Source organism: Canis lupus, chromosome 19 (assembly GCF_003254725.2).
Source record: "Canis lupus dingo isolate Sandy chromosome 19, ASM325472v2, whole genome shotgun sequence".
NCBI lineage: Eukaryota > Metazoa > Chordata > Mammalia > Carnivora > Canidae > Canis > Canis lupus.
This window is the reverse complement of record NC_064261.1, coordinates 2,646,629-2,660,907: the sequence shown is the minus strand read 5'-3', so window position 1 is coordinate 2,660,907 and position 14,279 is coordinate 2,646,629. Positions and strand designations below refer to the sequence as shown.

The following is a 14,279-nucleotide window of genomic DNA, read 5'->3' as shown; positions in this document are numbered from 1 at the left end:
CCTGGAGTCCCGGGATCGAGTCCCACGTCAGGCTCCCGGCATGGAGCCTGCTTCTCCCTCCTCCTGTGTCTCTGCCTCTCTCTCTCTCTATCATAAATAAATAAATAAATCTTTAAAAAAAAATAACATAGCATCTAAAAATGTAATTGGGGGGAAAGGTAAAGAAAGGGGGGAAAAAGTCAGATGATGGTTTTGATGGGAAAAATGCCTGCCCAGATTTAGCTCCCATTCTTTGTTCACAATGGGCTGTGAACCTGCCACAGAGTGGAAGGTCCATATAAAAATATACAAGGTTAATTTGCTCTTCCAACCAAGAGTGTTGTCACATTTGCTATTACTACTAACATCAGTAATATCACCATGTTTCTATTTATACTTTGATGGTGCAGTTGTTGGTAGCTTATCTCAATACCTGAGAGAATTTCACCTATCATGTCTCCAAAGTTTGCAGAGCTTCTATTTACTTCAAACACAGTGTTCAACGGAAAATTTTTTTTTCATTAGAATCTTGTCTGAATATGATTTCTCCAAACTCATCTGCTATATTGAGCCAGGGGCATAAATACATCACATGCCTTTGTGTATATGCTCAAAGGAAAGTGATTTTTTTAAAGATTTTTATTATTTATTTATTCATGAGAGACAGAGAGAGATAGAGGCAGAGACACAGGCAGAGGGAGAAGCAGGCTCCATGCAGGGAGCCCAACGTGGGACTCGATCCCGGGACTCCAGGATCAGGCCCTGCATCAAAGGCAGGCGCTAAACCACTGAGCCACCCAGGGATTCCCAGGAAAGTGATTTGAAACAGCAAAATCACCATGAATGCTATAAACAAATGCCCAAACCAAGCAATAAGCATTTTTGCTGTGCTATATCCCAGATGGGTGTCAGGGGTTCTCCAAACTGCCCCTTCCTCATACACCTCAGACCAGACACCATGGGTGGTGAGTGAAACAAATGTCAGCATTTGGGTAGCAGGGATGGGGATGGAAACTGGGGGCATCTGTCCTGGCTGCACTATGAACGTTTTCTGGAAATGCTTTGTGCTGACCATCCAACTCTCTGTCCTGGAATTATTTCATTAAGGACGCAGCTATTGGGTTGAATCTTTAAGGTCGCTCTTCAACCTCTCTCTCTCTTTCTCTCTCTCTCTCTCTCTCTCTTTCCTTCTATCGTCTGCTACTCTCAGGGTACTTTGGCCCAAAATTTAAGTCAAATTAAAAATTTTTGTAACATACATGTAACGTGATGTCCCCCACCAGCCGCTTTACTGAAATATACTTGACATATTGCTGCTTCTCTTCTAAAAGGGCAGAATGAGATGGACACATTTGAACAGTTCAGCTTTCATATTCTTCTTGTATGTTGGTATGTAATGCAGTTCAGACGAAGGTAAGTATGTAAAGTTTTGGCCCTCAAGGATAGATAATACAGCAGTATAAAGTACAATTTTCATATTTTATTGAGGAATCAGAAGAAAAAATCTCTTATTTCACAAAATAAATAAAGTAAAATTCAATAGAGTAACAAGAAGAATGGACAATGGGTAATAGACTCCTATAAGAAACTAACAGATCAAGCAAGCAGACAAAAATTAGTAAGAATTTTAAAAACTTGAAGAAGTAAATTAAAAAGCCTGATATAAGAGAATCCTTTACCCACTAAATAGGAATATTTTAAGAAGACATTTTAAAGGCATAAAACACTTATTAAAAAAACAAATGAATGCAACATATTTTAAAGGGAGTGTACAGAGACTATACATTCTTTTCAGATTCATATGAAACCTAAGAATTCATAACAATTCTCAAATCTTATCGCACAGATAAAATTCGCTAACAATAGTATAATTGAGAAATCAATAGTAAAAGATGGCAAAACCCAATATATTTGAAAAAAAAAAAAAAAAAAGAGAACACACTCCCAAATAACCCATGAGCTAAGAAGGTAATAATACGAGAAATTATAAAATCTTTAGAACTGAATGCTATCAGAATATTTAAATATCAAGAGGTTGGTAATCAGCTCAAATGGCACTTAGGGGTAAGTTTTTAGTTTCAAATGCATTTATTTAAAAGACAAGAAGATACTGTGGCACTGCCAGACTCAGGCTTGCTTAAATTGTGCCTTCTATTTCTTCAGATATCCTAACAAAATGGATAAGAACCTATACTAATTGACACAGAACCTGTTCATGACAATGGCAAGTTTCTAAACTTGTAGTTATTTATTGAGATTATGTGGTAGCATCACTATCCAAGTCAACAAAATACATTTCTTTTTTTTTTTTTAACAAAATACATTTCTTAATTTTCAAAAACTTACTTGCCTTTACTATTTTTAAATTAAATTGTAATAGTAGTGGTACAAACATCATAAATAAACATTCTAATTTTTCTTGACATAAGAGGTAGTTTAATACTTCCAAGCCTAGTAGTTCTATTTTCTCCTCTTCTATACAATTATGCATTTTCATTATTATAATTTCTGAAAGATGCCATGAGCAAGTAAGGTTATCTGAGGTTTCAAGGTATTACAGAGTTTTTTTCTTGTTACACTTATTATTCTTCATATTTTCTGAAATAAAAACAAGAAATCTGTAACATCTAGAAATAACTAATTCACAAGGATGTAATTATTTTCATGAACATTTTTGACAATATTCTTTCCTTACTATGTCCTTTTGACCACACTTTTCCCTTATAGAGAAGATAATTTTACATTGGCAAAAGATTTGATTCTTAAGATGTATTAGACAATATCAGTTTTAATACAGTCATGGTGTTAAAATTATTGAAACTGGACTTCCATCACTGGGATACCTGGAAAATCTATATTGTTGGATTATCATTAAAGCCAACTAACTGTTATAAATAAGGTATGGATATTTTTAAACATTCACTTTACTTTTATTTTTTAAATTTTAAATTAAATAAATATTGAAAATATTTAGGATAACAAAGTAAAAACATAATCTTTTAACACTAACATATGAAAGAAAATCAGAGACTTATTATAAAATTAGAACTGGAGAAATTTTGCTGTGAATAAAAGATAATCTGTGTACTACATTTCATATGAAATTAGTTTTGAATTTCTTGTCAGTCAAAGGGAACAAAAATACCCACAATAGGCAAAAGGAATTATGACAATTCTTTGGGAAAGAACATTTTTTTTTCTAGCTCCAACTTCTAAGAGAAAGCTGTCACATATACCTTTACATAGAAAAGAAACATAAAACTTGAAATAACAGTTTTGAAGGAAATGCAAATATGCCGTACATCATTCTTTAATGAAAGTCAAACGCATAAACTCAAATAATTCAGTTAAAGCATTTTGATGGGAAATATTCATCTACTTCATCACCTCCAGTAGGCTTACCAGATTTTGCAACAGCAATAAAACAAATGGGTCATACATACAAAAAAAAAAAAAAAAAAGTCTGTGTTTAAATTCAAGGTTGAGTGGGTATCCTGTATTTTACCTGGTAACCCTACTTCCAGCACACAGAAACATTTTGCCCTGTTGCCCAGTAACTGCAGTAAAACAAAAGTTAACTTTTCATGTAGAATGAAGCAGTAGCAAATTTATAGAAACATACTATTTTCTTGCTTATCAACAGAAAAACTTTAAAGTATCTTTTTTTAAAAAAAGATTTATTTATTTTAGAGAAAGAGAAAGAGAGAGCAGGAGGAGGGGCAGAGGGAGAGGGAATCCCAAACTGATTCTGCACTGAGTGAGGAGCCCGATGTGGGGGCGGGGGGGATCCCACGACCCTGAGATCATGACCTGAGCCGAAGCCAAGAGTCGGACATTTAACTGACTGAGCCACCCAGGTTCCACAAAATGTAACTATCTTATTTGAGTTTTAAGTATCTTATTTGAGTTTTCAGAAGTTATTTGTACAGAAGTATTTGTTTCTAAAAGAAATTTATTTTATGTTCATTATAGGTATAGAACATGAGATGATAAAAGAACACTTAAACTTATGAAATAGTCAAAATTTTTAAAAACTTAAAACTCAACTAATTTATCACTAAGACAAATTTTTCATTTATTATCATTTTGACCTACAAGCTAGATGAATAGAAATAAACCAAACTATTTTTCTCCATAATGAGCTCTAGAAAATTTATCTTATGTTTTAAAAAGTTTTATGAGTAGCATAAACTGTTTAAGGCACAAATTTCAGAAAGGGAGATAGAACATGAAAGACTCCTAACTCTGGGAAACGAACAAGGGGTGGTGGAAAGGGAGGTGGGCGGGGGGGGGGGGGGTGACTGGGTGGCGGGCACTGAGGGGGGCACTTGACGGGATGAGCACTGGGTGTTATTCTATATGTTGGTAAATTGAACACCAATAAAAAATTTATTTAAAAAAGGCACAAATTTTACATAAAAAATATTTTAAAGACTTAATTTAGGAAAGTGTAGCAATACTCATGCTGCTATGTTGGACCGGGTTAAAGAAGGGAGAGTGAGGGATCCCTGGGTGGCGCAGCGGTTTGGCGCCTGCCTTTGGCCCAGGGCACGATCCTGGAGACCCGGGATCAAATCCCACGTCGGGCTCCTGGTGCATGGAGCCTGTTTCTCCCTCTGCCTATGTCTCTGCCCCTCTCTCTCTGTGTGTGACTATCATAAATAAATAAAAAAAGAAAGGAGAGTGACATTTATCTTGCTGGGGTCATGAGTGTAGATTTTATTTTACTTAATAAAATGAAAAGTTGAAAAAAGTTGAAATGTCATATCTAAACTGGTTCTAGGTGGTGGACAGCTAGGCCCCACTGAAATGATCATAAATGCACAGGAAAGGAAAGATGTAACTCCAGACTACGTAAAGCATGGAGGGGGCTCTCAGCTGAGGAGACGTTTAATCAAATAAACAAAAGACATAAATCTGATGGAAAAGTGGGGACTGACAGCAGAGCCGAGGAATCTGTGACCTCAGCACCGGGGACAGGGCTGGAATGGAGGTGGCAAGTTTGATGAAAGACAGGAGCCAAACTAGGGCTGACCCTGGAGAAGGAAGGGGGTCTGTGTCAGGAGCACCCCACAGGAAGGCCTTCAAGCCCTGGGCCACTCACACACATAGCCTTACCTGAGGAAAGCCGAATGTGCCACCTGGATGGAGCCACCGCAGGCAGTGTGGGAACTAATGCCCCAGAACAAAGCTCTCTGCATTTTGGTTATGTTGTTGCCCCTTCTCTCAAATCACTGGGAAAACAAAACAAAACAAAACAACAGCAAAAAAAAAAAAACAAAAAAAAAACACAAAACAATCACAACCCAGGCCCCCGCATACTCTAAAGCAAAGTGTGTAGGCCAACACATCCTACCCATGTACCAAAGACTCTCAGGAAATCTCATTCCTTTCAATTTTATGAAGGAATATGAAGACAAATGCAGTGTCAGGGGAGGAAAGAGGAAGGAGAGGAAATAAATTACTCATTGTCACCAGACAACCGAGACTCGCTGAATATTTGACGAAAGCGTACAACCTGACAGAGACGGATCAAAATAGACAAGCAGAGTGATCTGGTCACAGGAAAAACCCAGCTCATTCAAAATACAGAAGAGAACTTTAAAAATGTTTCACGAGAAGATCTAATTAATACTCTTGAGATTTTAGGAAAATTGTATCCGCAAAATGAGTACAGGGTAGGAAAAAAGGAACAATAAAAATGAAACATTTGTGAGGAAAGTTAGTCAAGGAACCCACCTAGTACGTAGAAAAACAGGTGACAGTAGATAAGAGCTATGACATATAGAAGATCAATTCCATAAATTTAAGATTTGATTATTCTTTCAGAAAAGAGTAGTTACAAAAGAAAGGAGCAAAATAGTCATGATATGCTATCGGCTATTTGTGTCTCCTTCCTCAAAGTCATACGTTGAAGTCTTAAATCCTCAGTGTATTTGGAAATGGGGCCTTTGGGAGATAATTAGGTCCCGAGGGTGGAACGTTCGTGAATGAGTTTAATGCCTTTATAGGGGGATAAAGAGACTAGAGATTTGTCTACTCCTGGCCGTGTGAGGATGTAGTCAGGAGACAACAGTCTACAAACCAGGGAGTGGGCTCTCACCCAAAGCCCCACGCTGGCACCCTGATCTTGGACTTCCAACGTCTAAAACTGTGAGAAATAAATTTCTTTCCTAAACAGCCACCTGGTCTGTGTTCTTTTTTGTCATAGCAGCCCAAACTGACTAAGACATAATAAAATGAGTAAGCATCTGAGCTAAATACCCATCTATACTGCAGGAAAAATCATGCAGATAAATAAAAATTAGCAGCAGAAGCATATTACGTAGCAATATGAAGGAAACTACCAGGGGCATGCAAACCAGAAATGATGAAGTGCCATTGCCTCTGGCGAGTGAGACAAGGCTGGGGAAGTGCAGGCGGTTGCTTCCTCTTACTGTGAGCACCTCTTTTTATTGATTCTTCGCCAGGTATGTGCATATTGCTTGAAGAATACATACAAGGCTAAAAAGCTTGTACGGTTGAATTCTATTCCATTTTGAAATACACCCTTTGGAAAATGAAAGGGGTAGTAATCCATTCTGCAGCTCTTTCATCAGTTTGGAAACATCCAATTTTAAATATCTAACAGTCTTAGCAAACTTAGCAAACGGACGGTTCCTTGGTTCCCTGAAGTTGTTTTTTTTTTCTTTTTTTAAAAAAAGATTTATTTATTCATTCTGAGAGAGCGAAGAGAGAGGCAGAGACACAGGCAGAGGGAGAAGCAGGCTCCATGCAGGGCCCGATGTGGGACTCGATCCTGGGTCTCCAGGATCACACCCCGGGCTGCAGGCGGCGCTAAACTGCTGCACCACCGGGGCTGCCCCTGAAGTTGTTTTTGATAAAGCCACGTGGTTGCAGCGCAGGGTGCTAAAGGCGTCTCCAATCCCTACCATGGGAGGGAAACCACGAGGTGCTGGCAGTCTTCTTGTTCTTGCAGGAAAGAAGGGAGACGTCCTGAAAGGAGCTAGTAGAAGAGAAAGACAGGGGGCTGAGAGCATGACGGATAAAGGCTCCTGGGAAATTGGCCAGCCGAGCTACCTTCTTCAAACTTTTGCTGATCTCAGTCCCATTAAAAAAAAAAAGAAAGAAAGAAAAGAAAAAAGAAAAAACCTTTTAGCCTGATGCAGGTCTAATTGAAACGCACAGAACACAGGTCATCTTTATGGAAATGCACCCACGTGTCCGCGGAGTGGTATGTGTATAGATAACGCACGCTCCTGACTGTGTTCTGTGCCTCTTTTCCTGCTGAAGCGTCAGAAGGTAACCCTGCACGAACACCCTTCCATGCACATAAACCATGCACAGGGAGCGTTAGATGGAAAGCAGATGCAACTTGATTAGCAGGGGAAGAATTCAAGTTCCAGAAACACAGGAGAGCCAGCTGGGGAGGCGGTGGGCCCGGCCCTCAGGACTGACCCAAAGCCAGAGGTGCTGGAGCCTTGGTGGAGATGGAGTCGATACCCCTCAAGACTGGGGTCGCCCCCACTCGGAAGAGGAGCTTCTGTACACCGTGAGCAGCAGATGGCCCCACACCCCCAGGTCCTGGAGGAAGGCCACAGGAAACCGTGGACAGTAGAGGCCAGAGGTCAGGCGAGGAGGCCCACGGCCCCTGAGGTTTGAGTCTGAATAAAGAAATGCACTGCCTGCGGCTCGAACCCAACTGCTGGGGGGGGGGGGTCAGAGGTCAGGAGGCCACCTCTGGAAGCCTTCAGCAGGGCCGTGGGCCATTTCCAGGACCCTGCGAGCCAGGGGAGCGCCAGTGCTGAGCCCGGCCTCCTGCCCACAGCGGGGCCTGCGCCCTCTCGGGCGCCTCTTGCAGCTCTGCCGGGGTGTCCCTGCTGATGTAACCGACACGGGCCCTTGGTGGGGAAGGGCATTCTGAGGGGGGGCGCCCCAGGTTCGCCCCGGGAAGCAGGGAGTGAGGAGGACGGCAACGACGGGTTCGGGGAGCAGTTCCAATGGGGGATGACACAGGCCCTGGGGACTAATGCCTGGGCATAAGGAACTTTCTCCGAAAGGTAGCAAGGCTACTGTGTGCATCAAAAGAATCAACGGAAAGTCCTGGTAATTAAAATTTGTTTTTGTAGGTTAAAAAGCAAACGGGCTGGAAAGTAAAAGCTCGGGAAGGAAACAGCAGCAGGCCCCATAAGGACGGCGGATCAGACACAACTCTTTACTTTCTAGAAATGACTTGGCCATAAGGGCAGGTTAAAGACCCAAGATCTTACAGCTGGAACGGGAGAGCAGACAATGGACCAGTCGGAGGTCTGAGGGCGCTGTCTGAAGCTGCTGGGAAGCAGGGAGCACAGTCTGCAGCGCAGAAAGCCCCCCACAGCTACAAACGAGGGGAAGGGGGCAAACCATGAGGATGGCTCCAAGTCTTGGCAGTGGGTAAAGCTCTAAAGATCCTCTCCCACCCCATGGAGCCAAGTGATTAGCTTTCCTTCACTGTTGAAGGGTAATTCTCAGAAAAGGCAAACATGTGGTATCTAGACTCAAACCAGGGGAGGGACAAGAATGCTAAGTAGGCCAAATAGGGGCACCCAGGTGGCTCAGCCCATTAAGCCTCTGACTCTTGACTTAGGCTCAGGTCGTGACCTCAGAGTCAGGATTTCAAGACGTGAGATCTGGCCCCCCTCCCCTCGTTGGGCTCTGCACTTGGCAGGGAGTCTGCTTGAAGTTCTCGATCTCCCTCTGCCTCAGCCCACCCGCCCCCCCCGCCCCATAAACAAACAAACACACAAATCTTTAAAACAACAACGGGACACATAAGTAAATACTGACAAAGTGAATACTGAAAGGCCCAGCTATCTTTGCCCACCTGGCTCCCAGACTCTCCAGCAATCTGACTGGCCCATGCAGCAAGACCCAGGCACTAACCCGGCTAATTCCTTAGGGAAAGAGCTGAGCCACTCCTGCCCTACAGTGGAACGCGCAGGTTCAGCCATGTGCTCGGAGGCTCCAACCCGCTTTCTCCACCTGAACAATCTCTGACCACTACATACATGATGAAGCCCTTAGCAACAGTGACCAACAACAAGAGAACTCAGAGGAAATAGAAACTGCAGGAAGAAGAAATTTTTTAAAAATCTTAAAAAAAAACAAACCAACTATTAAAATCCTGAGAGGGTTAAGTGGAACCATTTCAAACATAAAACAAGAACCAAGTGTTATAAAAGGGGATGATAACAGTAGGAGCACAAAAGGGGTCCTTAGACATTAAAGCTATAATAGTAAAGACAAAAACCAACCAATCAATGAAAACTGCCTCCCCCCCCCCCCATTTTGGAGTTCCTTAAAAATAACATAGAAAATAGAGCAGAAAATGTATCAGCAAAGTAATTTGTATTTTCCAGAATTGAAACATGAGTTTTCAGATTAAAAAGCCCTACCAAATATTAAGAACAATTGATAAAAATAGACACATACCATCATGAAATTGTAGAATTCTAAATACGATAAAAATTTTAAAGGCTGACGGAGGGGGAAATGGGTCCTATACCAAGAAACAGGAATCAGAATGGCTTTCACTACTTTTCACTGGTTACACTCGTGAATACCTTCAAAAATCAGAATTCAGAATTCTTTGCCTAGCCACCCTAATGATTAAGTCTGATAGATTGCAGTCATTTTAAGATGTTTTAGTTCTCCAAGAATTTACCTCCCATATGATCTTTCTCAAGAAATTACTGAGGGGTGTGGTTTACTAAAACAAATAAGTAGACCAAGTATGTTGCAGATTTGGGATACAGAAAATGGGAAAATCAACCCCCTGGTTCCTAAAATATCTGCTAGAACTGTCCGGTTGCAGGAGAAATATTTTTCAAGATTAGGAAGCGGCATTAGGAAATGCAGATAAGCATTTGAAAAATATTCAGCATTCATCCACGGTTTTTAAAATGTTTGAATACACCGAGAACAGATTTGGATAATTCACAGGGAATCTGAGGGTGAATTAGTGGTAAGTACATAAAAAAAAGCTGATTTAAAACTAAAAAAAGTCGTATAATAAAAGAAGAATAGAACATACTTTGTAGCTTAAGTGTAAACAGCATTTATACTCTCATTATAACATTATTGAATACTGAGCAAACCAGTCACATAACTATATGGACAGAGTGAAGGCTTGGGTGGAGTGCACTCTATCAAAGTTAAAATCTTTTGTTCATTAAAAGGCATTATTAAGAAAGTGAAAAAGCAAGCCATAAACTGAGACTTGTGGTCAGACTATATGGAACTATAACAATTCAAAAAAACAAACAGGTGAACAACCCAATTTTTTAAATGGACCAATACTTAAGACATTTCACAAAATATATACATACATTTCATTAAATCCATATTTCATAAGGATCTATATTTTATATATATAGATACACACACAACTAGCACCTAGCATATGAAAATATGCTCAACATCATTGGTCATTAAAGAAATGCAAATTAAAATCATAAATGAGGTATCAGGATCTGGCTTTTCTAACACTCCATACAAATTGAATCGTATAGTATATAGTCTTTGGCATCATGGCTTTTTTCATTTAGCATAAAGTAATTTTAGAGATTCATCCATATTGTTGCATCTATTGATAAAAATGAGGCTTCAGGGGCACCTGGGTGGCTCAGTGGGTTAAGTGTCTGCCTTTGGCTTAGATCATGATCCTGGGGTCCTGGGATCGAGTCCCACATTGGGCTCCCTGCTCAGCAGAGAGTCTGCTTCTACCTCTACCTTTCCTCCTCCCCCTCCCCTTGCTCATGCTCTCGGTCTCTCAAATAAATAAATAAAATCTAAAAAAAAGAAAGAAAGAATGAGGCTTCCAACTCAGATGTATTGTCTCCAAATTCATTGTATGTCTACAAGTATAAGATAAAAAAGGAAAAAACACTTATTCACTCTTCTAAGACAAAATATTAGTATATCAAAAAGTTATCTGTATAGACTTTTAAAAGACACAAAATATATAAAATAAAACTAACGAGTATCTGATAATTTACTATATATCAATTTTTATACTTACCACTATATTGTCAAAGGTTTAAATTTTTGTATATGATAAAGTCTCTTATCCACTATGAAGAAAATTGAGAACTAAGACTAATCCTTATTATGCCATTGTTTCCAAAGAATGATGCCGATCATTTTGAAAGAAGGTGTTTGAATTATAAGACTCCTAATAATAAATATCCTGTAAGAAATTTTAAAAATAATATAATTAAATAATTGTAACAAAATAATATAAATTTTTAAAATGTACAACTACCTTTGACATGTCATTAAATTGTTATTTATTTCTATTTTACATTGGGTGAGGTATAAAAAGGGAAAAGGCTATATTATAATATGAAATATGAGTGATTAAATTTTCTACTTAGTAGGTTGTGAATTTACAAAGGTAAGGTTAAAATACCTTATTCAGCAAATAGTATAATGGAAGAAAAGAGTCCCACTATAATAGCACCAACAAATAGAATGGTATTGATCAATTTCTTTCTGCATCACCTGCGACTATGTTTTATGTATTTTCATGGTGTTATTTTCTGCATCAAGATTCATAACAGTTAAATTTTCATTATTCCTGGCACTTGTTTTGCTTAATGAACACTTTTAATCTAGAATTTCACTTTGCCTAATTGCTAATAGCTAAATTTACTGAATTCATGCTATTTTTCAGGCAGTGTTCCAAGAAGTGCAGTACAACAAATACACAGAGATAAGGAGTAGAAAAGGTGGAAAGAGGGCAGGTCATAAATAATGAATGAAATGATGGGAGTACGTGTATGTAAGTGTCTCTCATTTCAACTGACAAAAGAGTAAGGCAATCATCTGTTTTTTTGTATGAAGAAACTAAAAAGGGAGACTCTTTCAAAGGTAGGAAACATCTTAAGGCTCACCTAATTTAAACCGCTCTTACCATAACTAAAAACTAGTTGTTTTGACTCTAAAGTCTCTGCTTTTTCTACCGTACCAAGAGGCTAAGTCAATTACAAATAACATTGCTTCCAAAAATGATGGAAAATTAAAGAATGATTAAAAATCAAACAATACCGAATTTTTCTTGACATGGCAAATAGTGATCTGAAAAAAAAGAATGCTGATACACTTAAATTCTACAACAGGGGCATTTTATTTAGAAATATTCCTCTATAACTCTAAATATTAAACTAAAATAGTGAATTCTATCATGATTTTTAAAACACATTTGTAGTCATTACTTGAATCATACAGCTGTAACAGTAAGGCAAAGAAGTTTACGTAGGCTGGATTTTTCTCTCCATGACAGATCACTTGGGTCTCGAAAAGATGATGGCTCTTCACAACATATAGTTACCATAAGATGAATTATGTTTAAACAACCATATTTTACAGTCTCGTATTTTCATCCCTTTTCTAAACACTACTTTACAAGTTCATGAGACATTGTATATTACTCAAGTTACATTTCAAAATCTTACTTTGGAATATTGTTCTCTTCCAGGGAATGATGACTGTATACCCACATGCTGGAAAAGAGAAGGTTTATATCGAATACGAATGTGCTTATTTCGTTCTGCACATTTTTCCTGGGAAAAATAAGAGAAACAACAATCTTCCGTAATAAGCCAAATATACTCCCTTTTTATTGCATATATGGATGGCAGAATTTTGGGTTATATTGTTTTATGTCAGAATTCTGTTTTAATATTTAAAAATTAAATAAAACTTTCTTAGCTTTTTAAATTTTATTTTTATTTTTTAGCTTTTTCTTCATAAGTATAATAAAATACAAGTTGAGATACAAAAAGGTTTCAGTTAAAGCATGTATTTTCTACTGTTGTACCAGCTATCATTTTCTGTTCCCTTCTTTTTATTTCAATGACATAGATGAAATCTTTTGTATTTTTTATCCATTTCTTTCAGACTACATTGTTCTTTCTCTTTCTATAGTCATTAATTGCTACATTGAGGTACACCCTCCTGAGTTTCTTCTTAAGTAGGAAAAAAACATATGATTAAAACAAAGAACCAATATTATACTTTATGGAAAAATATTTGATTAATCTCATTAAAAATAAAAATAAGGGACACCTGGGGGGCTCAGAGGTTGAGCATTTGCCTTGGTCTTAGGACATGATCCCAGGGTCCTGGGATCAAGTCCTGCATCAGGCTCCCTGAGAGGAGCCTGCTTGTTTCCCTGGCTCTCTCTCTGTGTGCCTCTCATGAATAAATGAATAAATAAAATCTTTAATAAAAAATAAAAATAAATAAAAATTAAAAATAAAAATAAGAAAGATGACCTGTGACAGCAATCCTATTGAAGCAAATATCTGAAACTACTATGAGTGTTGAGAATGATTTTGTATACTGTATATGTAGAAAGTTCATAAAAATGCATCTCAAATTTATATACTCAATAATTTTTAAAAGATTCATTTATTTGAGAGAGAGAGAGAGAGAGCAAGCACCCCAGGGGGAGGGGTGGAAGGCAAGGAAGAGATATAATTTTTTTTTTTTTGAAGAGACATAATCTTAAACTGACTCCCTGCTGAGCACAGACCCAGATGAGGGGCTGGATCTCACGACCCTGAGATCATGACCTGAGCCAGAATCAAGAGTCAGACGCTTCCCTGACTGGGCCACCCAGGCATCCCATATTCTCTAATTTTTATTCCAGTATGGTTAACATGCAGAGTTACATAAGTTTCAGGTGTACAATGTGGTGATTCATCAATTCTGTACGTTACCCAGTGCTCATCATGAAAAGTGTATTCTTCATTCTCCTCCCCTATTTCACCCACTCCCCCACCCACATCCTTTTGGTAACCTCTGCTTTGTTCTCTATCGTTGAGTCTATTTCTTGGGGCAGCTGGATGGCTCAACCGGTTAAGTGTCTCACTCTTGATTTCAGCTCAGGGCATGATCTCAGGTTGTGATGTCAGGCTCTGCAGTAGGTGTGGAGCCTGCTTAAGAGTCTCCCTTGCCCTCTGGCCTCCCCCACAAAGAAAGAGTCTATTTCTTGGTTTGTCTTTTTTTTTTTCCTTTGCTCATTTGTTTTGTTTCTTAGATTGGGCCTATGAGTGAAATCATATTGTATGTGTCTTTCTCTGATTTTTTTCACTTAGCATTATACTCTCTAGCTCCATCCATGTTGTTGCAAATGCGCATATTTCATTCTTTTTTGTGGCTGAATGATATTCCGTTGTGTTTACACACCACATCTTCTTTATCCATTCATCTATTAATGGACTCTTGGGCTGCTTCCATAATTTGGCTATTGTAAA

At 38.7% G+C, this 14,279-nt stretch overlaps 1 protein-coding gene across 7 annotated transcripts in view; it reads right to left on the bottom strand.

Annotated features, from left to right (window-relative positions):
• Positions 1-1,439: 1,439 nt before the first annotated feature.
• MGAT4D (MGAT4 family member D) overlaps positions 1,440-14,279 on the bottom strand; it is a 52,619-nt gene continuing 39,779 nt past the window's right edge. For 6 of the 7 annotated variants that reach the window (XM_025462301.3, XM_049097316.1, XM_025462303.3 and 3 more), the window contains 3 exons: positions 12,474-12,581; positions 11,039-11,206; positions 1,440-2,577 (listed from right to left, as the gene is read on the bottom strand). In XM_025462301.3, the coding sequence (XP_025318086.1) occupies positions 11,192-11,206; positions 12,474-12,581 (123 nt within the window). In that variant the 3' untranslated portion in view covers positions 1,440-2,577; positions 11,039-11,191. Of the gene's footprint in view, positions 2,578-5,097; positions 5,214-11,038; positions 11,207-12,473; positions 12,582-14,279 lie in introns of all 7 variants that reach the window. The other variant, XM_025462302.3, reaches the window with a different exon arrangement.